The 26,404-nt window shown below is 44.5% G+C and overlaps 1 protein-coding gene across 17 annotated transcripts in view; it reads right to left on the bottom strand.

The window, feature by feature from the left end:
- RAPGEF4 (Rap guanine nucleotide exchange factor 4) overlaps positions 1–26,404 on the bottom strand; it is a 286,117-nt gene that overhangs the window by 22,383 nt on the left and 237,330 nt on the right. For all 17 annotated transcript variants that reach the window (XM_053665181.1, XM_053665182.1, XM_053665184.1 and 14 more), the window contains 8 exons: positions 15,357–15,507; positions 13,488–13,576; positions 12,528–12,558; positions 12,227–12,305; positions 10,932–11,078; positions 9,095–9,192; positions 1,654–1,779; positions 1,062–1,240 (listed from right to left, as the gene is read on the bottom strand). In XM_053665181.1, the coding sequence (XP_053521156.1) occupies positions 1,062–1,240; positions 1,654–1,779; positions 9,095–9,192; positions 10,932–11,078; positions 12,227–12,305; positions 12,528–12,558; positions 13,488–13,576; positions 15,357–15,507 (900 nt within the window). The remainder of the gene's footprint in view (positions 1–1,061; positions 1,241–1,653; positions 1,780–9,094; positions 9,193–10,931; positions 11,079–12,226; positions 12,306–12,527; positions 12,559–13,487; positions 13,577–15,356; positions 15,508–26,404) is intronic.

Genomic DNA, 26,404 nt, shown 5'->3' with positions numbered 1-26,404 from the left:
CCTCAGATTTTTGGCAAAAAATTCAAACCATTTGGCAAGCCGATATGCATGCAATGTCAACAGCAGTATTTACTTCTTTGTTTAGCTCTGGAAATCGGACTCTATACGGGATCTAAGTCATTTGGCTCAAGAATTGCCTAGCAAAGATCGCCTGTGCTCCCCACCTTCCTGCGCTCCAGCTCCCTGCTTTTAGAAAGGAAAGAAGTCTCCCAACCACAGGCCGCATTTAGCATTTTATTTTTAGCCTTGTGGCGATACCAAAAACATGGGCGTCAACAGGACGTTGTCAGGGATATCTAAATGGCAGAAGATTAAAGTCATGTCAGGGAGAAATCTAACTGGCCCACAGTAAATAAATTGTTTTCCATTTAGTGCTGTTAAATAGAATATGTATAAGATGCTTGCTTTTTCTGATGTTTATGGAGATGATTTTCATGTACCAGGTTAGCTGGCTATTTTTACAGATTTTATTCTGGCTGAGCTGGATGTGCCGCTGTACACGCATGTACTCACTGCCCTCTACTGGTGAGAATGTGTCATGTTGAACATCAACTTCGAGAGCCTCCTCAGAAAGAACTTCCTACAGCAGAACTTTGCTGAAGGACTCTTCCAGGGGTGTCCAACATTTTGGCGTCTTTGGGCCCCGCTGGAAGAAGAGTTGTCTTGGGCCACACATTAAATGCACAAACAGTACTGAAAACAAAAAATACTCATAATGTATTAAGTAAATTTACGATTGTGTTGGGCCATCCTGGGCCGTGGGTTGGACACCCCTTCCTGCCTGGAGGAGGCACAAAGTTTGAGGAGCTCAAAGCAAAAAGGGGTCACAATTCCGGCTGCAGCACAGATGCTGCATGATGTTAATTTATCTGATGATGTCAAATATTGCAACTAAATGAAATGAATCTTTCACAAGAGTGCGGTTATTCCGAAGCCCCTGTGGTCAGCCCTTGTGCACAAGGAGATCCTGAGTCTTGCATTTCTTTCTAAGGTGCAGTCTCAGAGAACAAAACGCAATCGCAGCTCACACATGTTCCTCTCCCCAGGCCCACGATACTCACTGTGCTGCTATCTTAATAAATTTTTTTAAGAGCTGAACACGCTTGTTGGGCTGGGAACAAAGGCAAATCTCGGTGGCAACCCAAAACTGAATTTCATTAAATCTTCTCAGGAACAAATCCAAGTTTGCTGTGGTCTTTTTAAAATGATGCCTTCCAAATGTGTGGTAGATCAGCTCCAGCTAGAAAGGAAGGAAAACAATTTCACTTCTTGTTTTTTTTAACCAGAACACCAGCAAGGCGTCTGTTGGTTAAGACAGACTGACAGTGGTCAGCAAATGTGACTGTGATCACTGACCGGGATTCGACCTGCACTCTAGGTCTGAAGCGCTTCAATGAGGCTTGTTCAATATTAACAACAAGTTAGGCGCTGTGGGCTTAATATTCTCAGGAAGACACAGCTTACTGTAAATCATAAAGATGTTTCTCTAACACTCAGAGACTTTGACAGGCTTTATTAATAAACTCAATATTTTAAAAAGATCATGTGGTTTCCATATTACAGCACGTCCTAACATTTGCAGCTGAGCAATGCCAGCAGGCTCCACCCAGAATTGCTCTGGTACCTACTAATGCTCTCAATCAAGCAGCTTACCTCATGCACACAGTTGAAGAGTTCCCAATCATAAATTGTCATCTGGTATGCTAAATCTTTCGAGCTCATCAGTTCAAAAGTTCCCACTGTTCCAACAGTTGGGCCTTCCTGTTCTGGCAAAGGAGTCTATGAATAATCATGCAAAAATATATCAGAATCTCAAAACAGACAAGCACTTAATGCTGACTGCTTTAAGGAGTTGCTGAGGGGAAAGGATTCTGGAAATGCTTTCGGGAGTATTTTGAAACTTTGATTTTACCCAGGGGAGAAAGATGCTTTTACTCTTAATGCTCACTTGCTTCAGTGCCAACTTTATAATCATCGTCACTCTAATCAATTCCACTGCCTGAAAAACGTGGACCGTGACAAATAAGATTCAGAGGGGAGTGGCCTGTGGAGGTGCTCTTCTGCCCGGGCCTGGGAGCTCCCTGGAAACTATTTTCTCTGGTAAAGATGGAAGAAGTTCTTGCAGACTTTTCCCTCCCGTTTCCCGGGGAAGCTGTTCCAAAGCAGGTGCCGCAGTTTGGGATGATTCGCTACAGGGCTTATTAATTACTACTTACTCTGTCGGGGCGGCTGGCTGTGGCCAAGCTGCCACATCGCCATCTCTTAGAACACGTCGCCTGGGGTTACTGAGTGACAGGGCCCTGTGCACTGCGACTCATCTGCTCTCGGGGAGGCGCTGGTTAAGAACGACTTTCATGTGGTCACGGTGTTTGGGTAAGGAACCAGAAAGCCACACTCTGCTGCTCTCTGGGAGGCCCGCAGAATGCTCCATCCCACTTATTCATTTTGTTGTGTTTTGTGAGGAAAAATTTACTGTGCTTCTGTTTGTAATGAATGACTCACATACACTGGAAATTTATGTATAAAATATTAACACCTATCTATCTATAGGCACAAAGTAATAAAACTCACATGAATTGGACAAGAGCTTCCCTAATTCTAGGGGATACCATATTAGGATATTCAATATTTAGATTGGAAGTACTAATATTGTACAAGTTGTAGCCTCATCATTATTATCATCACCCATAACGGTTATACTCTACAAACGCCTAGTCCATTCTGGGCACTAAAGAAATAGCACGTTCAGGATGTAGGTGGTCCCTGCATCTGAAAGTCAGCTGTCTAAGAGAGGGGTCAGCCAGACCAGCAAGTGCCACACTGCATGTGGATGAAGAGCTGACTGCCAGCACCCATTTGCATGTATAAAGGGGTGGACAGAGGCATCGACACATGCCTGAGTCTTGGACACACATAAGCAGGTGCGGGAAAGTGAGTAGGCTTTTGGAGAGTTAGTGGGCATTGAGAAAGAAGTATGGCCTGAAGGGTTTCTTAGAGAAAGCAGCTGGGCTTTGAAGGATGAAGCAGACAAACTTTGGGTGGGTTAGAACAGCCAGGGTTTCTCCGAGCAACCAGGCCTGCTGCTATAGGTTAAAAGACGGCAAGAGGGGCATGAAGGTAGGGAAGCTACTAGCCTTGTTTGCAGGATCACAGAGCTCAGGGGCATCGAATGGCCAGCTTGGCCAGCTTTGAGAAAGCCCTTGAGTACCAGATGAGGAGGGGGAGGGTGTTGTGATACACCAGGTTAGTCCCAGCTTTAGGGAGTAACAGATTTTAAAGCTACACTACACTCTTTAACTACAGGCTTGGACTGATTCCCTAATCTCCTGAATGTCTGTTGCCAGCTCCTAGAACCTAGGCTTGTTGAAAGGGTTGGATGAGAATAATGTAAGTGTAGCACGTAAGCACAGTACCTGGCACGGGGGCGGGGACCCCTGTCTTCCTCTCCCTACCCCCATTAGTTCCCTTTCCAGATGTGTGGAGCATCGCAAAGGTATGGGAATGTGTGATCAGCACGACACCTGGGTGTAAGAGCTAACTGCTGTTGTTCCTGATTCACTCTGTGCAGGGGATAGAGAGCCGGGGAGAAAAACAATGATGTCAAAGTTTTAAACCTTAGGGAGCCAACCTGAAGCTGATGGGCAAGTAGCTTCTGAAAGTAAATAAGGAGGATGGTTCCAGCAGGGTAGGTCTTAGGTAGAAAAGCTGGGGAAGCTTTCGAACCCTAGGCCTGAGGACCCCCTCGGGCTCTGTGTTCTCCCCGCCCTCTTGCAGTTGCTGCTGTGACCGCGGCCCCTCTGCTCCTCTGTGGAGCTGCCCCCACTCTTTCCTGTGGGTCTGCTCTCTCCTCAGCCCACCTGGCTCCTGTCTCTTTCTCTTGAGACCTTACAGCTTTCTGCAGAGAGGACAAGTCAACCCAGCGACTGCAGGGAAGATGCCGATATAAAGAAATGTATAAAGTTCTCTAACTTATGGATACTGGCCTATCATTCCTGCATTTCTTTTGAGAAAATAATGGGAAGCCCTACTGAATCTTTACCTTTTTTTAGGGGGCTGGGGTCACCAAGCCTCCTCCCTTTTTGGCAAAGGTCAGGCTGACCCCTTCCTAATGTGAGTGGCCACAGGTGCTCCGCTCTCTGAAGTGGGGAGTGTTACCTGCTGCCTTTGGGCCCCACGGAAGCTTCTCCTTGAGCCATTTTTCTCAGAGACAACCCTGTGGCAATTTCCTACGGAGGAGGCACAGCAGCGCTCATGCCGGGTCTGCACTGTACAGGCAGATCTGGAAGTGCCCGCACAGAAGCACAGAGCCCCCAGCCTCTCTCCCTGCCCTCTTTTTGAGAGCTGATCTCCTTGGGAAGCCTGGATGGTGGTGCTGAGATGACAGCACTGCCACCTTCCCACTTTCCAGATGAGAAAACGAAGACATAAAAAGGATGTGCCGATTGCCAGCGACCAAGAGGCTGTTGAGGTGAGCTGCCCCCCTGGCGCCCGTCCCTCTTTCCTTGTGTTTCCATATTCTGTGCCTAGCTCTGCCGTGGCATTTGTCACATCGGGTTCTCATGACACTCTGGTGTCCCTGGCTACCCTGTGAGTTCCTTGAGCCACAGAGGCCGTGGTGGACTCCTCTTCAAGACCTTCCCAGAGCCAGAGCCGTCGACACTGCCTGGGACTTACAGTGAGGGACTTTTCACTTAATGAAAAGTGAAGGAACGATGAAAGTAGAACCAAATCACAGTACAATGGGATTTTAGTGTGATGTTCTCTGTACTGAAATTTATGCTCAAACAGACTGTCAAGAGCATTTAAAGCCCTGGATTCCAAGTCCTTCACTGCCTGGGATCAATCGCCGGCACTCTCCTAGTTCTAGACAACACAATCTGGCCCCACACTTTGCTCTGTCCCAGGATGTCTGTGTCGTCTCCTCTCTTTAACTTGACCCTCCCTGTCACAAGGGATGCCAGTCTAGTGTCACACAGAAGCTAGCACAGCACTGAGGGCAAAACACATGCTTCTTAACTACGCACTGACAGACAGAAGGCTTTGTCCGCATTCTGGACTGTGGAGTCACCCGGGCCTGACTCCTCCTAGAAGGATTGTTTTTAAATAAGTTTTTAGAAAGTCGGACGAGGAGCTGCATGTTTACGGTTTTGTAAAAGGCGAAAGATTTATACGATCTGAAGAGAAACCAGAGTATGTTTACGGTTTTGTGAGGCAGGTAAGGCCTGACCACTCCTCAGTACGGCAACATAACTTGCAGCCCAGTGAACAGCACAACACTGACAGAGAAACAGTTAAAGAAGTTCATGTCCTGGGTACTTGTTGCACAGTAAATGCCTTCCAATTGCTCAGGCCTTACAATGGAAGACTAGTGAGGATGAGAAGCTGCAAGTCTGTGGGAGGCTGTGCAAATAAACAGAGGCTTAGAGGTTAGCGTCTGCCCCACAGGGAGCCGGAGGCCGTCCCCAGGCTCCTTCGGAGCGCCACGGCACCACGCACTGCGGCCAAGAACCAGCTGGTGGCAGAGGCCTGACGCCACGGGGCAAACACGTCATGCGGCACCTCCCCGAGGCCCCACTAAACCGGCTTCTGAAGGCTTCCATTGCCAGGGGAGGGCAGCACAACTCATTTATGACATTGTTTATTCCCCAGTTCCTTGACAGAAAATATTTTCAATGTATTTTATTGATTATGCTATGATGGTTCTCCCAATGCTTCCCCCTTTGCCCCCCTCTGCCTAGTACCCCCTTCCCTCCAGCGATACCCCCTTCAGTTCATGTCCATCAGTCATGCATTTCAGTTCTTTGGCTTTTCCATTTCCTACACTATTCTTAACATCCCCCTGTCTATTTTTACTTATTATGCTTCTTTTTTTTTTTAAAGATTTTATTTATTTATCTTTAGAGGGGAAGGGGAAGGAGAGAGGGAGAGAAACATCAATGTATGGTTGCCTTTTGTGTGTCCCCTGCTGGGAACTGGCCTGCAGGGAACCAGCCTGCAACCCAGGCGTGTGCCCTGACTGGGAATCAAACCGCGATTGTCTGGTTCTCAGGCCTGCGCTCAATCCACTGAGCTATACCAGCCAGGGCTTCAATTATGCTTCTTAATCCCTGCACCTTTTCCTCAATTCTCCCCCTTCCCCTTTCCAGCTGACAACCCTTCAAATGGTCTCCATATCTATGAATCTGTTCAGTTCTGGTTGTTGGCTTAGTTTGTTTTGTTTTAGATTCAGTTGTTGATAGCTGAGAATTTGTTGACATTTTAATGTTCATAGTTTTGAGCTTTTTTTTCTTAAATGTGTCCCTTTAACATTTCCTGTAATAACTTTCCTGTTATTACATTTCCTGTATTTAGATTGGAAGTACCAATATTATACAAGTTGTAGCCTCATCATTATGTTTGGTGATGATGAACTCCTTTAACTTGACCTTATCTGGGAAGCATTTTATCTGCCCTTCTATTGTAAATGAATGCTTTTCTGAATAGATCAATCTTGGATGTAGGTCCTTGCCTTTTATGACCTGGAATACTTCTTTCCAGCCCCTTCTTACCTGCAAGGTTTCTTTTGAGAAATCAGCTGACAGTCTCATGGGAACTCCTTTGTAGGAAACTCTTTGTCTTTTTTTTTTGCTGCTTTTGAGATTTCTTATCTTTATTTTTAACCTTTGGAATTTTAATTATGTTTCTTGGTGTGTTCCTCTTTGGGTCCAACTTGTTTGGGATTCTCTGAGCTTCCTGGACTTGCATGTCTATTTCCTTCACCAAATTAGGGAAGTTTTCTTTCATTATTTTTTTCAAATAAGTTTTCAATTTCTTGCTTTTCCTCTTTTCCTACTGGAATCCATATGATTCAGATGTTGGTACATTTGGAAATGTCCCAGGGGGTCCTTACACTATCTTCACTTTTTAAAATTCTTTTTTCATCTTGTTGTGGTTAAATGCTTATTTCTTCCTTATGTGCCAAATCGGTGATTTGAATCCCAGCTTCCTTCCCTTCACTGTTGGTTCCCTGTAGAGTTCTTCTTCATTTCACTTAATGTAACTTCCATTTCTTCCTTTATGTTGTTGCCATACACAGTGAGTTCTCTGAGCATCCTGATGACCACTGTTTTGAACTCAGCATCTGATAGGTTGGTTATCTTTGTTTTGTTTAGTTCTTTTTGGGGGGGTTTGATCTGTTCTTTCATTTGGGCCATATTTCTTTGTCTCCTCAGTCTGGCAGCCTCCCTGTGTGTTTCTGTGTATTAGGAAGAGCGGCTTTGACTCCCTGTCTTAGTAGTGTGGCCTGTTGTAGAAAATGCACCTGTGAATTGGGTGGTGCGGAGCATTAGGTAATTGCGTGGGTGGGGGCAACCTGCTTCACCACTTTGTGGCTCTGTGGGGGGGGAGTTCAGAGAGTGGACAGTGCTTCTGCCTGGCTTCTGGAGGTTTGCCCGGCACTCACCCCATTTCTGGTCACTTCACCCACTTCCTGTATGTGACTGGCGCCCTTCCAGCTGTTGCCCTGGTGGTGAATCCCAGACTGGGTATGTTTGCATATGTTCTAAGTCCACGTGGGCCCTTTAAATGCAGTCTTCTGAAAATCCAGCAGTTTCTTCCACTGCCCCAAACCCCACTGGTTTTTACAACCAGAAGTTAGGGAATTTATCCTTCCCGGTGTTGGAACCCTGGGCTGTGTGGTTTGGCCTGGGGCTGGGATGGCTCGCTCCCAAGGTAGCCCTCCTGATTTGTATCCACCACACGTGAATGTGGGACTGTCTGTTGCTCTGCTGCTGCTGCCTCTCTGCACCACACCGCATCTCCCCACCTCTCTGCCCATCTGGGTGACTGTGGCTTCTTTAAATCCTTGGTTGTCAGCCTTCCACACAGCTCGATTTGCTTGACAGTTCTGGGTGTTGTTTTGAGATCTAGTTGTGATTCTTTCTACAGTTGTGCGAGGAGATGAAGTGTGTCTCCCTATGCCTCCGTCTTGACCGGATGGAAAGACTTATTTTTTAGAAAGCAATTAATGTAGATGACCAAAAACATGTGAAAAGGATAGTGAGCAGACTCAGATACTGTAACACTGGTGGTGGAGGAAAGGCCAGGGTGCTCGTGGGTCAGGGTGGCGGAGGGAGTCGTAAGAGGCCGCATGGCAGAGTTCCTCTCCGGGTGAATTCGAGATATGGCAGGAACCCACTGAATGGCGCTGGAGTGCACAAACCAGCTCTCCCCAACCCGGAAAATCAGAATTATTGTATAATGAAGCGAAATCAGGCTCTAACAGTCCGGGGAGGGAAATCTTGATTTACCTATAGTGTCTATGTGGATTAAACTTGAACATCTTCATGCAGCAGTCAACGTATGCAACATGCACTTCAATGCTAGACCCCGTGTCGCACTTTTCTTAGTAAAGGAGCCCTATGTGTCCAAAGATGGAGTCTTCTATTCGCCGAACTTGCCCCACAGGTGTTCTAAGGTACCTTAATCGCTACTCACTACCATGCCTAATTTTTATAGGATAAACAGAAATGAACCCTACCACCTGCGTAAAAGAGAGCAGGATACTCAGTCATCAGCAGGAGCCAATTAATCCTGTATTCACAGAGAGCTGTGTGTGGCAGAGAACAAGTGTTTTGGAGACTTAGGGAAGATTGTTGGCCCCTGGTATTTCCTACACAAGACAGAACACTTTCAGGAAGAGCTTTTTCATACTCGGAGTGGGGCTTTGCCAGTGTATTCTACACCTCCCTGTGGAGTATGATAAATCAGAATAGCTTGTCCTAAAATTATTCTTATCCTGGTCTAACTATTCATATTTTTAATATTAATATTTAAATTGGGGAGATTTCAAGGAGGTGAATTCCTACAAAGAGTTCTGAAAGCTGAATTAGGCCCCAATAGGGGTGATACTTAGCTTATTCCACAAAAGAAAGCCTAAAGCTCAGAGCATCTCGAATGAACACCTGGGGCTTGCCTAATAGACCACAGAAAAAAGAAAAAACTGAGTAGCATTTGAGTTTTTTTTTAGCTCCTAGGTTCAACATAGCTGCAAAGCAAAGCTCCAGACAAGTTTTTCTGATTGCAGGCACTGCTCCGAGGAGCCACCCACACCTACCAGTGAATCGAATTGCTCTCGCGGGCAAGCAAACAGGCGTCCATTAATGGTGAGCGTCGTAAATACTGAAACATCATTAGGTTTGAGCACCACCTTTTCTGTGAACATAAAAAGCATGAGATTGCCTATTAAACGCATCTGAGATTTGCTGCACTGCCCTAATCACACCAACAAATTGCCAGCTCGGTGAATTACCGGAACACACAGAGCGACTGCATAAAACACAGCACTGAAGGGGCCCACTGAATAAAAGAGACGCGGCGTTCGCCCAGGCACGCGGCATTCAGGATGCCATCAGAAACGGCCACAAAACAGGCCTGCAAACACCCGAGGGTCAATTCACCCCATTCTCTACTGCAACTGTAATCACATACTGCACCACACTTGCTATTCATATTACAAGTTATCTCTCCAGATGGTCATCAGGCCCGGCACTTGGGAGCTGCAAAGACGACTGTTAGAGAACTTCGGTGGGGTGTTCTGAGAACCCGTATGACCTTTGATGCAACATTTATTATTATTTTTCACTTATTTCCTAATTCAGTGGGCAATTGTATTGCCTACATTAAGCCTTCCGTATTTTAAAAATTAATTCATTCAAAAAACATTTAACTTAGGCTTTACTACATGTGGGACACTCTCTAGGCAATGTGGACACAGAAGGGAACAATACAGAAAAAAGTCTCAGTCTAAAAGGAGCTTCCATCCCGGTGGGGAAGGCAGTCACCAAGCTAAATACATTAGCGAGTGCGAGGTAACGAGGGGAAGGAGATCCAGCAGGGAAGGAAGCCAGGCAGCCAGAGTGAGGGGGACAGTTACAATTTTAGAAAGGGAACCGAGGAAAGGAAGGGTCCTCAGTGACACACTGCTACTTGGGTGAAGACCGCGGGGGTGAGGGAGGGACCCAGGAGAGCTGGGGAAGGATGCCCCAGGGCGTGGGTGAGGGCAGACATCCCGGGCCCCGTGTGGCTGGGACAGAAATGGAAGGGGAAATCTTGGGAGTATCCACATGCATTTTAACATCCTACCTCGGCGGAATCATTTATCTTCACACATGACAGAAATGGCTCACCTGATCCTGAAAGATCCCCCGAATGGCTGTGAATCATTACTGGCTAAGCAACCTTTCTGCTTCTTTTTCCTGGCTCCTATTGCTAGACTTGCTAAACTTTTGAGCACACAGCTTGTAATGGTTTACTATTTACCTCCTTGTGGGCCTGGGAGCAACTTGGGGGCACGGGCTGTGCCGACCTCATCCTCTCCTGTCACAGCCACACTAAGTGGCCAGCGAATATGTGAGGGGTGAATACATGACAGTACAGGAGAGCAGAGAGTAATCAAGTAATCCCGTGGGGGAAAGACTCCTTATTTCGTTTGATGACCGGGGTTCCGACGCTCTCTACTGCGAAAGGAGGGGACCACCACCGGCTGAGAGAACTAGCCTATGACCACCTCTGACTTCAGACTTTAAGCTTGTCATGCTAGACACTCTCTTAGTGCTGGTGTTTCTCAGAGCTCCGGGGCCTTAAGCTTTTTCCTTTTTAGGGTTTTCATGAAAAGAACTCCAAGCTGACATCCACATCAGAGTCCTCATTTCTGCTGCCTCAGAGTGATCCTGTCACTTCTTTCTGCTTTACTGTGGGCACCTAACAAGATGGGGGACAGGAGACACCAGGATCACTTCTAACTATGTGATTTCTGTTGTTCATTGGGAGCTATACATGGTACCAGCTTGTCCCCAGGCATCGACTTGCAAGGGCCACACTGGATCCTGGCGGGGTTTCTGTTTGGCTGGGATGCCCCATTTTACAGAAGCTCAGAGTCCTAAGACCCTTACCTCCTCCGGAGCTCATCTTGACTACGATCAGGCCTTCTCCAGAGCCCAGTTTGTCGGCAACTGCGCTGATGACTTCCTTCACGGAGGCGGCCACCGGCACCCGAATGGTTGTGTAGGTGTGGTCCATGCAATAGACCTTGAACAGAACTATTGGGAAGACGGCAGCAATGTGATCAGTTAGTCTGGGGAGTTCAAAGAAAACCATAAGCTATGTAAAATGTTAGGACATCCCCCAGAATTGGTATCATCTTGCCATGCTTACTATTGTATTGACTTGGATTTGTCTACACTGATACTTGTCCCCTTCTGAAACTCTGCCTTGCCCACGGCACTGGTCTAAGAATCAGTGCACACCTCCCTGTCGTCCCCAGTTGAAACAAACAACAGATATTTGTGAAAAACCCACAAATAGATCATGGGAAAAATGAGAAGTATGGTTCGGTCAATTTTGTGGGTCTGCCCTTGTCCGAGAGCCTTTCCTTCCTCACAGCACAGGGAGGCCGAGTCGCAGGCCGGTCACTGCGTTGCCGCTGCCTTGGCGGGGAGTCAGCACTAGCGCGGTCCCAAACAGGACTGCCTCTGCCGGGGCACCGCACACTTGCCGACACACCGGCTCTCTCCTTCGCTGGTTTGCTTACGATGGGACTGGGCCACATCACTTGGGTGGCATTTAGGTCAGCAGATATGTATGTGACCCCCGCAGGCTCACCTCTGAACACGTAAACCCTGGAAGCAGTTCTGACTGCTGTAGTTCTTGGACTTAGAGCCATTCCTAAATTACAAGATTCATTTGTGGCTTAAAATACAAAATTTTATCATTGTTATTAGCTTCACTTTGTTTTTTTTTTTTTGTTTTTTGAAAAACCTTCCACAACCAATACTAATGGCCGACATCTGCATCTCCCTGATGGCTGCTCACAGGGCTGTGCCCAGGGCCAGAACACGCTCCCTGGGCAGGAGCCCTGCTCTGCAAATGATCCAAGACTCCCCCTCTGCTAGGCATCTGCAACGTCCCAGCTACTTTCCTGCCAGCTCTTCCAGAGGTGAGCGACCTTGACAACGGACCCCTGAGATCCTCTTTTTGTCCCTGCAAAGACAGGCGGCAGTGGGAGAGAGGCAGAGCCAGGGAAAGTGGATGAGCACCTCGGCTCCAGGCACAGAGTCCAAGAACGGAAATAACTGGAATGCAAAGGGGAGCCCCCAAAAGGTTGTTCTGTGGATCCAAGGTGACAGTTCCCAGGGGAAGATTTTATTCAGATAACCTAAACAATCCTGACTGGTAAGAAGAGTCTCACCTTCGTCAGAGCCACGGATGGGCTGGCGCTTCTGGGCTCTCTCATCGCCTGTGTTGAACTGTTGCAAAAGAACTTTGTGCTGTAAAAATAAGAATGGGAACTGCCTTAAAGGGCGAATCCCTGGTACACGTTTGCAACTCAAAGGGAACTCACCTGAGAAGTAGTCAGGGTCAAGAAATGAAGAAGACATATTTTGTATTGATGAAAACATCACTTTTACATGTTGCAGTATAACATTGCTGAAGAGCTGTCATTTTATAAGGCACAGACAATTAGAGAGTCCCAATCCATTGCCATTTACCTTCTTTTGTGGATTCTTTGCATCTTCTGAACTACGAGAAACAGAGAGAGCACATTATTTAACACCATTGGTACTATGCTATTTGAAACCGCTTCATCTGCATATAACTTTAACCTCACATTAGAAAATGAAATCCCAGCATCCCTTCAGGAGGCAATATGAGCCTCTCACTTTAATACTAAGAGACCAAAGCATGGAGGACACAGCCGAGAGATCAGTTTTCGTCACAGGCAGATCCCTAGCAATCCCTCGTGAAAAGCCTGGTTTGTCGGAGCGTTGTCCACTACACCAAAATGTTGGAGATGCCATTCCAAGTTGGGGTGCATATGGGAGGCAACCAATTGATGTTTCTCTCTCTATTCCTTCCTCTCTCTCTAAAATAAGCATATTTAAAAACAAAACAAAACAAAACAAAACAAAACAAAACAAAACAAAACAAAAAAGCCTGGGTTTCTAGCTCTCAAAGTCTGTCTAGCAGCATACCCTGGCTCCAGTGTTTAATCTGTGGCTCAGGAACAACACGTAAAAACCTTCTATCTTTTCATCGAAACGACACAGATGTTGACCATCAACAGCTCTGGCAGCACAAAGTAAATTTTCCATGTAAGTAATTCCCTTCAAACTTTCTTTAAATGCCACTGACCATTTTATGACTGGATTCACTGCTTAGACCAAAGGGACCCACGTTTACTGAGTTACATGTCCCGAAGAAAGATCCTCTTCTTCCCAGGCTTCCCTGTGGCAGCTGCTCAGTCCAGGAGGCAGCTGAGCAGAATCTCAGTCCTTGCGTTTCTCTGGCCTCAGCCCACCACCTGCACCCAGGCCCAGTCTGCCCACATCAGGACACTGTGGCTGTTGGAAAACCAGCTTTCGCCTTCTGGGGGCAAAGGCCTTGGTGGGAAGGATGAGAGCAGGCACTTCTGTGAGGGAAGCACACCCCCAAGCCAAGCCCTTCCTTACATTTGCTTGACGATCTTCTCTAACTCGGGCAGCTGCTCCCTGAGGGTGGTGGTCATCCGGGCATCATCTGACACAGACACATAGAACTCCTGTAACGGGGAAAGGACACAGGCTTTTAAGGAGAAACACACAAGGTCCACAAGTCTGTGAAGTGCAATAAACACGTGCGCTTCTGTCATCTGCATCACTAGCATCTCCAGACTGTGGTTTCATGGATGGGAGACAAAAAATGAAAATGTTATAATATGCCTCAAGTCCAAGTTGCAAGTGAGAAAAAATTTGTAAGTAGAGGTGATAGTTGTGTGACATTGTGCTTGTGCACTTAACATGGTGAAAACAGCAAATTTTAGGTTGGGTATATTTTACTTCAAAAAAGTTTCTTTTGTAATTGCAAATGAATTGTTTATATGAAAGGCAATGTAATTCAACGTTTTGGAATGGGTAATTTTGTATTCTATCTTTGAAGAGCACCCTTTTTTTTACCTCAGTACTTTTTCAGGGGGATTTTAATACCTTGATCTTATTTTTTTGTTTATTGTAGTTAATTGTTGGTGGTAACAATGCAGGCAGGGCCTTCAGCGCCATGCCCCTGATTTGCTGTGTATACTGTGCACGTTTGCACCCAAATTTCTGAGGGAAAAATAAGGATGTGCATCATACGTGGGTATAATGATTACAAACCACGGGGATAATAATGGGCATAATAATCCCACGTATAATGCGTACAAAAAGTGGGTGCACATTATACACGGCAAAATATGGTAAATTTACGCCGCCCTCTCAGGTCTCTTTGCTGAGGTTCTGGGAACTGGCCCAACTGCGGCGGCAGCTGTGCCCGCTCTGCTCTGACGCAGGGGCCTCCACAGCGCCGTGGTTACGCCCACCTAACCGCCACGTGGGCCTTTACTCTGAGGGTGAAGGCCACGAATTGAGTTATGATTCCAAGCCATTCTTATTCTTTTACATTTTCTAAATACTTCATTTCCCAGCCTTAAAGGACTCTTGGTCCACCCTTCCTCCCTGACTCCCCTATCTCTGCCTGACAAACGATATGATTAAAAAGAAAGTAAGGGGTGTATTTCTTTTGGATAATTCATTCTTTAACACACAGGCTGATAAAGTTTGAAGTAGAAGCCACATTGTGTTTTGCTGCACCAAAGTGAGGTCCTTATCTGAGTTTTGGAGGACACAGTGAATCATCAAGGATTAAGTGCCGGGGTCAATGCTATAATGCACACGAAGGAAAAGGGGAATTTGGCTTAAAAGCAGTGCTTACAAAATAAACCATCTCTCTTCAGAACTATGTCATGGTCCCAGTAATTTCTTAATAAAATGACCTGCTTCACTGCATTCAAAATCCATCACTTGATTTAGTGATCCCACGTGCAGGAATGTGGCCAAGGACAGACCTACGTGCATGGGAACGTTCACCACTACTCTAAGATGGTGAAAATGGAAGTGACGTATGTTGGTGACGATATGGGACAAATAAATGTATCTACGGCATAGCTACTCGAAATCAGAAAGACTGTACTGATAGGAAAAACTCTTACATGAAGTTAAATGGAAAAAGCAGCCTGCAAAACCATGGGCACAATATGATCATAACTATGGAAAATACACACACAAAAAGAGACCAAATGAAAATGTATTAAAATGCTATCAGTTACTGAATTAGAGTGGTAGGATAATGCATAATGTTTTTCTGTACTTCTCTTAAAGTAAATGAACATTTCTGATAAACGGACATGTTAACAAAGTCTTGAATTTGCATTTATGGCCTCCCCAGGGAAGCTGCCATGCCTATGGGTTAGTGGCGTGTATATGGTAAGACAAAGATGCACTCCCGGACAGAAGGTCCCCACGCACCTCCAGGAAGGCCATGGCCACGTCGTCCTCTTGCAGGAGGTCTCCATATGTGGCGGCCCACTGCAAAACCAGGCGGATGACTCGCCTCTTATTGTTGAGGGCATAATCCATCTTCTCCTGTTCTGTACCTTGTGAAGGCTGTGCATGATAGGTTCCGAGGAGTCAAGGAAGACATTAGCCGTTTCACACTCATTTGACCATGCTGCTCGCCAAGGCAGAGAGTGACAGAGCCCAGCCTCAGAGAGCCAGCCTTTTGAACTGATTCATTCCTTCCTGGGCCCTCAAGAAAATCCCCACCCACATACAAGTTCTGGACCTAATGAATACAAACCCTTGTTAATGACTGCTGGCTTTGCCCTGACAGTTGCCCAGGAATTAAAGTGGTTGGCTCCACCTGGACTTGGGTGTTGACAAGGACTTCTGCGCCCAGCTAGCTTTCACCAGGCTGCATCGCATCTCCTGCCTGTCCTCCACCTGGTGCTTCATTTCCAGGGGCAAAAATGCTTCCCGCTGTTGCTGGTCTCTGGGGGCCTTCCCATCTCCTACTGGTTGCTATAATTCTGCACCCATCTCTTGAATCCCCTTCATTATATGCATTTTTTTATTAAAAATTTTTCTACTTTTTTGTATTTTATTCTATAACAGTTGTCCCATTTTTTCCCCTTGTGTCCACCTCCACCCAGCCCACCCCTCTCTCCCAGAGTTAATTCATTCTCCCTTGTCCATGTCCATAGGTCATTCATACATGTTCTTTGACTAATCCCTTCCCCTTCCTTCCACCATTCCACTGCTCCCCTCCTACAGCTATCGTTCTGTTCCATGTCTCTGGTTTTATCTTTCCTCATTAGTTTGTTGTGTTCATTAGATTCTGGTGATAGGTGAGATCATATGGTATTCATCTTTCACCAACTGGCTTGTTTGACTTAGCATAATAGTCTCCAGCTCCATCCACACTGTCGCCAAAGGTAGGAATTCTTTATTTCTGCTGCATAGTATTCCATTGTGTAAATGTACTTCAACAAAACCCTTCCAAGAGGTCAGCTAGTAATGCCAGTACTGTCACTGATACAAAGAGTGTGGGTTTGGGGGGGTGGTACAGGGGCAGAGGGGGAGGGGCGAGGCTGGAGGAAGATAAGCTTGCCCAGTAGTAGAAGGAAAGCCCCTTGCTCTATTGATCTTCTGGTGAGGGGCTCAGACAGTTCTCACACTGTTTCTTCTTCTCCTGTCTAGAACCACAACTTAACTCACACTGGCTTTTTATGCATTTATGGCTTGCTGTCTCAAATCAACTCTGAGCTCTGTGAGGCTTCAGATGACATATTATTTGTCTTGTATTCTACACCGTACCTAACACAGTGGTTTTTGTCTAGAAATTGTATTTATTTATTAACACAACAAATCCTTAATTGAGTGCCTACTATATGTGTCAGGTAGAGGTCTCTGCTCTCAGTGTTCATTTTTACATGGATTACAAAAAGGGGAATATGGTATTGATTAAGACAGACTTTAGGCAGGACACTGTTCCTTTTTCAGTGATGTATAGCAGCACACATCACCGACAGCAAGTTCACAGGACCATTTCCTTATTATAACTCATACTGTGACTTGCACAGAGTCCCACAGTCAAGCTCTACTTTCTAGTCTCGTGAACAACAGTACCATTCCCTTCCTACAAGTGAGCCACTCACAGTAAAGGAGCATAAATGGCCAGGATTACAAAATGAGGATGCAGAGCTGGTTTTGAATCCAAGACTCCAATTCCAAGCAGCTTCCTTCCACATCACACAATACCCCCCGGCCTCAGAGCTGCCTATGAGACTGGCCCAGCCTTGGCTTTCCTCCCCCGGACTCCATGGGCACTGCAGAAAACTGCCTGGCGGCCGAGCTGTGCTTGAGAGGGACACCAGGAAAGGGCCTTTTCTAAAGGGATTATAAATAATCACGATCAAGGCAAATGACAGAACCTTAAAGGAGAGGTGTACTGCATGTAAATGGGTTGCAAAATGGCTTTCATAAATTGAGCACGAGATTCATAAAAAAAAGAAAGAAAATTGCTCAACCTGTATTGCTACAATTCTCTCTGAACTTATGATTAAAAAAATAGGAAGAAAGATCACTTTATGTGAAAATTGTCTTTTCTTTCTTTTTTTTATAATAAATTTTATTTAGTTACTTTTCAAGTACATTTTTTTTATCTATTTCTCCCATCCCACCACCCCCCCCCCCCAAATTGTCTTTTCTGATTAACCCTTTGGTCTCTTGCTTGTATGCACACATAACTCGGGGTTTTTTGTGTGTTCCCCCCCCCAAAGAATTGCAACGCTGGGTGCTACATTTTATGACTTTTTTTATGGTAACTAGTAGCACAGTCACATACATATATCATGGTTATCAAATGAATAACTTGTGGAAGATTACAAAAATATGTACTGGATCATCCGAGAGTCGGTGAGAAAAACAGACTCTCTCCTACTTGTGTGGGGCTGGCATGGTTTGAAATTTCAAGCTGATATCAAGTGGCCATAACTCTTAACTTTTCATGTCATTGTACTGGGGACACAGAAATACCAGCAGTGCACCTGTGACCGCCCTCTGGGGCCATCATGTAGGGGAACTAAATCAGTGTTGTCTCTGTGGGTCAAGACAGATTTTTCTCGCCCTCTTTCCTGCTGGGAAAACCTGTCTTTTATCGAGGATAAAAGATGGAATACCTGATTGGGAGGATTAGCATGCTAGCACTTCAAATGTGTAAAGAACTTGACAGTTTATAATAAGTATTCTTAATGTGCTCACATGATCATGTAATGCTGTCTACAAACACGTGGGGAAATATTTACAGACAGGAACGGGGGGGGGGGGGGGGGGCGGGGAAGAGGTCTGCCCCGCACGGTTCAGTGAGTAGATGGTGCAGGCCCGACACAGCCAGACGGGCTCTTCCCAATGTCACCACACCCACAGCCCCAACAGCAGCTACAGTGACAAGACATTAGTGCTTGGGTTCATGAAATTATTAAATAATTGTATCTGGGAAGCAAAAAATCCTAATGGAAAACATTTTTTTCCTTTTTTGCTGAAGTGCCAAGTTTCCTGGAGCGGAGCTGACTCAGCATGCTGAGTGCCTAAACCAGAGCCGAGGGCCTAACCCTACAGCCTCCTGGGAGCTGGAACTGGCTGAATCCGGGGGTGGGGGGCAGGGGCAGAGGCGGTCTCCATTTTTGACTGGAGTTAAGTATTTTTTTTTTTTTGCCTCTGGGGAGAACTAAAGGAAGCACTGATTTGTTTACTGACTAAAACAGAGGTGTGGGTAATACCACTTTAATGGATGGATCCGAGCCTGTGCCCAAGGACGCTGCGTCCCTGGCAACAGGCTGTCCACCCTGAGCAGTCTGCAGAATCGGGTTCTGAAGGCATCGGAGACTTCTCCCATAACTGATTATACCTGGAATGGCTACCGGCCGGCTGCTGGGGCTTCTGTTTAGTTCCATCACAATGTTCTCAGGCTTTTAGAAGATTTATGTGATTTTTAGATTTTATTACAGGGAAAGAAATAAAGGTGGGGAAAGAAAAAAACTATATTCCCTTTCCATATCAGCCAAAGAATAAAGAACATCCCACTAGGTCCCTTGTCTCAATAGAATGTCCAAATGCAATCTAAAAAGAGTAATATTTCAAATGTAGTATGTTCATAAATTTAAACACATCAGGCTAAAACTGGAATAAGGCATTATCCATTTGATGGAGAAGGTCCTATTTGGAATAAAAATCTAACTCTTTTTCAGGATGAATAACAACTTAGAAAGAATTATGAATCCATACCACCAACACAAGATATTTTTAACAGCTGAAGAACACACTTTGAAATATGTAACTGATTAATGTCATTGTTAAAAGAGTAGATTAGTAGAGAAAGCAAACATATAATAATCCAACAATTTTGTCGAATGACCTGGAAACACTTGCACTGAATAGGATTGTGCTTCCTGCTACCAGGACAGTGGGGTTCCAGTAGGAAGTGAGGTGGCTGTTGGGACTCAGAGGGAAAAAAGCCTCAGAAGGAAGCATGTCCTGGCCCCTCATAAAGTGCTAGGTGAAAGCCTGCACGAGAATCTAGAATTATTCACTGAATTGTTATTTCAAACACAATTTTTAAAAGGCCGTCATGGCCAAAGTGGGCAAACTCATAACTGACACAGAGTTCATTTCAGAGGATTCACAGACTCATGGAATTTACGAGTTGCAAAAGCCCTTTGATTGTATCTCCTTCAAAACCACCAGTTTGGAGATAAGGAAACTCAGGTAGAATGAGGTAATTTTTCCACATCTGTCCATGGAATTTCTGGGACTAGAACTCGGTTCTCTTATCTTCCTCCCTAGTACTCTGTTTATCTGTTTATGCTGTTTTATCTGACATTAGTATTTTTTATGCTAACACATATTGTACAGCAGAATCAAGTTAGATAACAGGGAAATCCAACTGAGGTGTAGAAACTGATCCTCCCAAATTCCCAAAGACAACAAAACACATGCAAGACATCGGGTCTTAATTGTGCAGCCTTGACGACCTGATATCGGGAAAGCATAGAAATGCCCATGTCTGAACTGGGTCCTCTGCTATAGTTTCAGTCAGTTCTCTTGTCCAATCTCTGTAGATTTAGAGAGCAGTAACTCACCAAACATTCTTAAATCTACTGACAGTTCAAATTCCAACTTGAGTTTTCTCCTGTTACGGTCATAAGATTCCTTACCATCTCGCAGCATTAAATTTGAATCTTTAACAGCAGGACCCCTGTGTTAAACTCCTGAATCTACATTTTCTAGTCCAGGACTGGGCACCGGAAAACATAAAACGCCTCAAGTGTTTGTCAATTGACTGCTTGCCTTAAACAGCTCAATCACACCGTTTGGAGTGCTATATATAATGCAATTTTCTGAAAAGCTCCACCTTGTCAAAATGTCAACTACAGATCATAGATACAATCTATATAAGATTGTACTCCATGTCACCAGGTTGACCAAGTCCACACAAACACCAAAACGCCTGGCACCTCTTTTAAACTGGATGGTGCAGTTGCCGCGTATTTAGTCTAAAGGACCACAAACTTGGAGCGACTAAGTCCTCACTGAATTGGACCAGCTCCTTCAGCACCAGGTAGAGGCGGCTGGACCTGCTTTCAGTGAGGCACCCGGCCTGAGAGTCAGGAGAGGGGACGGCCACGGTGTGGGCTACGGTCTTCCTACCCTGCCAGCAGCAGGCTCAGTATTCCATTGAGTCATTTTCCTCATGCCAGCTCTGCCGTTCAAACACTGTAATTATTTCATATATTTTTACCTAGTTATTATCTTACCCACCACAGGCACCTGTAATTTTTCTGTTTTTTTTTTACTACTCATTTACTTATTCTTAATTCAGCTAATAATGGTTCCATGTATTAAAATTATCCTGGAGAAAGTAAGTGAAAACCTCCTAGGATGTAGAGGCAGCAGATTCATTACAGCCTACAACAGGGAATAAAATATTATGTATACTTTTTGCAGTAAGTATATGCTAATTATGCAGCTATTTATAAAACACTTATCAACATTCAAACTGATACTCCTCAATGTTGTTGTTTTTTAAAGCCTTGCTTTGCATACAAGATCTCTGCTTGCAGCTGAAAACAAACTTTGGGGGGTCATCTGCCCACTGCCTAGACAAAGCTTTTCTGTATTCTTGACAACACGCCACATACCTCTCAGGACGGCACAATAATTTACTTATATGCGGCAATATATTTATATTTATCAGGGGTTTAAGGTTTATAATGTACTTTCATGCACATGGCCTTATTTGACCTTCACAACAACCTCGAGAGGTGGGTAGACAGGTACAACTTCCCCTGTTACGGAGACAGTGTTCAGACAGGTCAAGGTTAATAGCCGATGAGTAAAGCCTGTAACATGCAGGCCTTCAGCGGGTCCTTTGACTTCAGGACTCCTGCTTCTCCCACTGCAGGCCTTTGTGGAGCACCCCGGCACCCTGCGGAGGGAGCTTCCACCTCCCTGACCCTGCATGTCCTTGGGAAGGCAAGTTCTGGAATTAGACCCCCTGGGTTCGTATCCTGGCATGCCCACTGGTAAACTATGAGACCCTTGGTCTGTTAACTCACCATCCAAAGCAGTTAAGGATGAGATGATATTGATAAACCAGGTATAGAACAGTATCTGAGACATATAGTAAGCACTCAGTGGAAGTTAGCTATAATGATTATCATAATTCCACTTCTGGAAATCATTTAAAATCTACTAAATGGCTGGTTTTAGCACTTTTCTTTAGAACTGGCCTTTCTGGGTTTAACTCTGTGATGCTATTCCCAACTATTTTTTTCCATGCCAAACACCGCTCCTGCATTTGTGGGCGCTACTAACTCTGAGCTCACAGAAGCCATTTCTGTGCCATTGTTCTCTTCAGATACTTCCAGTTTTCTTGTTCAGAATACACTCCACCCCCCCGCCACCACCACTGGGCTCAAATCTTGTTCTAACACCTACCACCTATGTGACTTGGGACAAATTACTTCGCTGCTCAGTCTCACTTCTTCTTTTTTCAATTTTTTTTCTTTTCTATTGAATTTACTGGGGTGACACGGGCTAACAAAATTATGCAAGTTTTGGGTGCACGATTCTACAATGCACTGTATTGTGTGTTCACCGCCCCAAGTCAATCAGCCTCATTTCTCACTGTAAGAGTCTGCCTCTCACAGGGTTGATGGAAGGAGGAGAAAACTTATATAAAATACAGTACTTGGTAGACTATCTGATAATAGTTGTTTTTTTTCAAAGAGGACAGCATGTTTCCATCGTTAAACCAAGTCCTCCACCCGCGCGCCTGCGCAGGCGGACCTCTGCGGCAGTGGCGCCCGGGCCGCGCGCTCTTCTGAGCCAGGTGGAGACGGCAGTGGCTAAAATTTAGCTTCAACAAAATTCAAGACGATAATTTTCCTTAGCAATCTAAAATCTATTCCTAAAAACCTGGCTTCATTCTAGAGAATAAGAACCTGATACTGTTTTGTAAATATTTTGTCAACAAGAAAAGCAAATTCTGAAAAACATCCCTTTTAGAGAACCCAAGACAACTGCTAAAGAGAACATGTCCAGTTTGATTTCCCAGAGAAATCGATGGCGGAAGCCTTTTGTGTTTATTTTGTTTCTGCATAAGGCATATACATACAAAAATGGTTTCAGCTAAAACTTAGCGACAAATGTATTCTATTTTTTCTTTTTAATTCATGAACCTAACAATTTTTTTCCATGCCAAAAGCATAGAATTTGTGTTGAATACTAAGTCAAAAGAAATTAGCATGAAAAGAGAAAATATTCATCCCATTATAATTGTTACAAGAAAAAAATGTGGAAATAATCTAAATATCTAATAGGAAGAGACTAGGAAAATAAATTGTGACGTATCTGCCATATAATATTCTGAGTCACTAAAAATGATAATGTGGCCTGGCTGGTACAGCTCAGTGGACTGAGCACAGACCTGTGAACCAAAGGATCAAGATTCGATTCCCAGTCAGGGCACATGCCTGGGTTGCAGGCCAGTTCCCAGCAGGGGACACATGAGAGGCAACCATACATTGATGTTTCTCTCCCTCTCTCCTTCCCTTCCCCTCTAAAGATAAATAAATAAAATCTTTTAAAAAATGATAACGTGTTTTTCTCATGCATCTTTGTCACCTTGTTGTCCAGCACTGCATGACACATTTTAAGTGCCCAGTTCAATGTTTGTGGAATTATCTGAAAAAAATGATGTGGTTGTATTTATATCTATTGGTTTGAACAGATACTCATAACACACCAGTAACAGGAAAAAATATATTAAAAAGAAACCCACATATAATGTGATCTCACCAATCTGAAATTATATAAAATTCCTGGAAGGTTTTTCATAAAACAGCAGTGAGGTGCCACATGAATTTTGCTTTCGTCTCTTTTTCTTTAAATTGATTTTTTTACAGTGAGAATGTTTTTAAGGGTGACAAAGCCATCTATATTTTAAAAAATGGTGTAGAAGAGTATTTAATGGCAAAGAAAGATCCTGTTTTATGACAAAACAAACAAGAAAGTATCATCATATTCTTGTATTTTTATATTTATTTATTATTTCACTAATATAAAATTAAACTGAATTTTAAGTGCAGATTTAAAGAAGATTTTATAAACTGGAGATAAAAAGGACAGAAACTGGACAAATAAAATTTAAAAAACTTATTCTAAAGCACTCGTATTCATCAGGCCAAATCATGTCCCCAGCATATCTAATGAATAGAGTCTCTCTCATTAGCACATAAAAGGTCTGAAACATTAATGTTAAACAGCTCTACCACCTTCCTCCTGCTAAAAGCAAAATTGGAGGAGACATACAATGTGGATTAAGGACAGAAGTAGGTGTCAGCGGCTCAGGGTTTAAATCTTTTCTGCACTAGTAATTACCTTTCTCTGAGCAAATCATAATTTTTCATTATCCTAATGTATTGATTTGGAAAAAGAGGAGTAGAAATACCTTCTTCATAGGGCTGCTGTGAAAAGCTACATATTAAGTACTTTGAAAAGAGCCAAAGCAACTCACTTGAATGTAGGTGCTTTAATGGAATGTGGTTAAGTATTTTAATGTCCCTACATCCCATGTTAAAAACATGGGGGTTAACCCACTTGCTCGAATTCACATTATATTTCTTGTTACTTCTGCATGTAGTGTTAGGCAGCTGATGTGTATGCTCTTTTTACCTGCCCATCATCTATTTCTTTACTTTCTCTGTTTGCCTTTGTAGGCCATCTCCGTCCAGCACAGAGCTTTGCCTTCCCTTGACCGAGATGTCAGCAGTGACCCAAGCTAGGCCAACTAGACCCTCCTTTGCAGAGATATGGGGATGAGGTGAGGGCCCGGGATGCTTGGAGCAGAATCACCCCAACAGCACTGCCTTTCATTGCTACCCCGAGGCCCCTTTCTAAGGCCTGGGCTCTTCCCAAATTCCTTCAGTTCTCCAAGTGACCCCACTTCCTTCATAAATTCCTTTATTTGTTAAGTCAGTCACAGTTGCTTTATGTTAGTTATAACCAAAAAAGAGTAGCTTATATAAGAAGCCTATGTAACAGGTCTCTGGAGGGAAAGGGACTAAAAATTGAGTCCTCAGCATGATATAGAAGCACTTAGGCACATATGACCTTCAGGGACAGAGCCTTTCCTGTTTGCTTGCCTGCAGCAGGCTGAGCCTGGGCCTCCCCCGCGCTCCCTCCCCGGGCATCACAGGGCGGTCATTCTTGTTTGAGCCTCTTATTCCTAGTCCCCAAGGACCAGACTTAGGCTGTCCAATGTGCTGGCCACATGTGGCTATTTAAATTAATGAAATTTACATAAAGTTCAAAATTCAGTTCATCTGTCATGGTAGCTAATTTTTAACTTAATCTTTACTATATTTTTTCTATTACCATTTAGTTCCCTTCTACCCTCCTACCCCCAGCAGTCACCACACTGCTGTCCACGTCCAGGAGTCCGTTCTCCCTTCTGCTCAATCCATTCTCCTGCGGCTCCTGCCCTTGCAGAGGTACAGAACATGCCCGTCACTGCAAGCTGTTCTATGGGATGTTTCATTTATTTGTTTCAACAACATAGGCCTACTTGGGTTTTAGCCACCTCAATTGTACAACACATTGTCAAGAAATGTTCTTAAATGGTCGTTAAAGGATACACTTTTAAAGAAATAAGTGGTAAAGAAAAAAAAATGCCACACCCCAGGCTTGGAATCCTAGGACCTGGAAGAATCACAGCTCTGCCACTTGCCTGAAGCAGGAGCTCCATTTTTTTGAACTTTACAATCCTCATTTGTGGAGTAAAGCTAATATTAACCCAACAGACTCCCGTGAGGATAAGCGCTATAATGCAGGCCAGTCTGCTTAGCATGGTGCCTGATGCGTAGAGAACTGACTGCCAATAGAACAAAGAAGGGACTTTACAGGCCAGGTGTGAGGAAGGTGGTCTGAGGGCACTCCGTGCTGCGGGTGACGCTCAGCCACCCTCGATTCCCTCCTTCTATGGAGAATAGAATTAAGATCAGATACGCAGGTTTCTCCTGAGTCTACTGTGTATTCCTCTGTCTCCTTCTCCCTGCCTAGGATGGCAAGGACTTCACTCTAGGAGTTTGTATTTTAGAAACAGAAGCCAGTGATAACAAGTGTTCTCCATCTACTCTGATGGAGAACAAGCTAATAAATGAGCAAATCAGAATTCTCAAAAAAAAAAACAACAACAACAACAAGCTCAGTGCTGGGCCCCTGAGTTGTGAAGATGGCATGACTTGGTCCACTGCACCCTCACTCTTCTTTTGGTTTGGTCTGCCTTCAGCTTATCAAAGTGCTGTTGAAAAAACTAGTGTAAACTCGATGGGGGCTTTTGTTTTTCCTTTCCACAAATCTCAAAGATCTAATCATGACTACCGCGTATGGAGTTAAAAGAGCACAGAGTGATCCCGAATGTGTTAATTTGACTTGAGAAAAACTGAATATGAGCCAGAAAGAATATATAATATATGTAAGACTCATTAAGCTGTCTTCACTCAGACAGATAGTTCCCAGGCAAATAAACACCCAAATCTCACTCCTGCAGCTCCCTCTGAATAACACATTCAACTCAAATCTCCCATCCTCACACATGCTATTTACTTCAAAGAGAATGATGGGTGAACAAGAAAATGAGAATCAGGTAGGGCAATTATAATTCTGAGAAAGGAAAGCATGCCCAACATTGATTGGATTGCCCAGGAAAAAAAAGGGAAGCTATTCTCCTCCAATACATTTAACTGCTCACAAAAGGCCAAAGTATTTAGGGTTCTAAATTTTTGCTGCTTTAAAAATAAAGCAGGATTGGAAAATACACTTTCACATGCCCCCCAAATCTGAGGATGTGACTCACTAATAATATTTACGTCTTCTATTCAACTTGCATTTTCTGAATGGTCCCTCTGTGCCGGGCGTGGTATACCGAGTGGTCAATTCAACAGACTCCCGACAAG

This window comes from Artibeus jamaicensis, unplaced genomic scaffold (genome assembly GCF_021234435.1).
Source record: "Artibeus jamaicensis isolate MK-2021 breed Jamaican fruit bat unplaced genomic scaffold, CSHL_Jam_final contig_391, whole genome shotgun sequence".
NCBI classification, from domain to species: Eukaryota; Metazoa; Chordata; class Mammalia; order Chiroptera; family Phyllostomidae; genus Artibeus; species Artibeus jamaicensis.
This window is presented reverse-complemented; position numbering and strand designations above follow the sequence as displayed.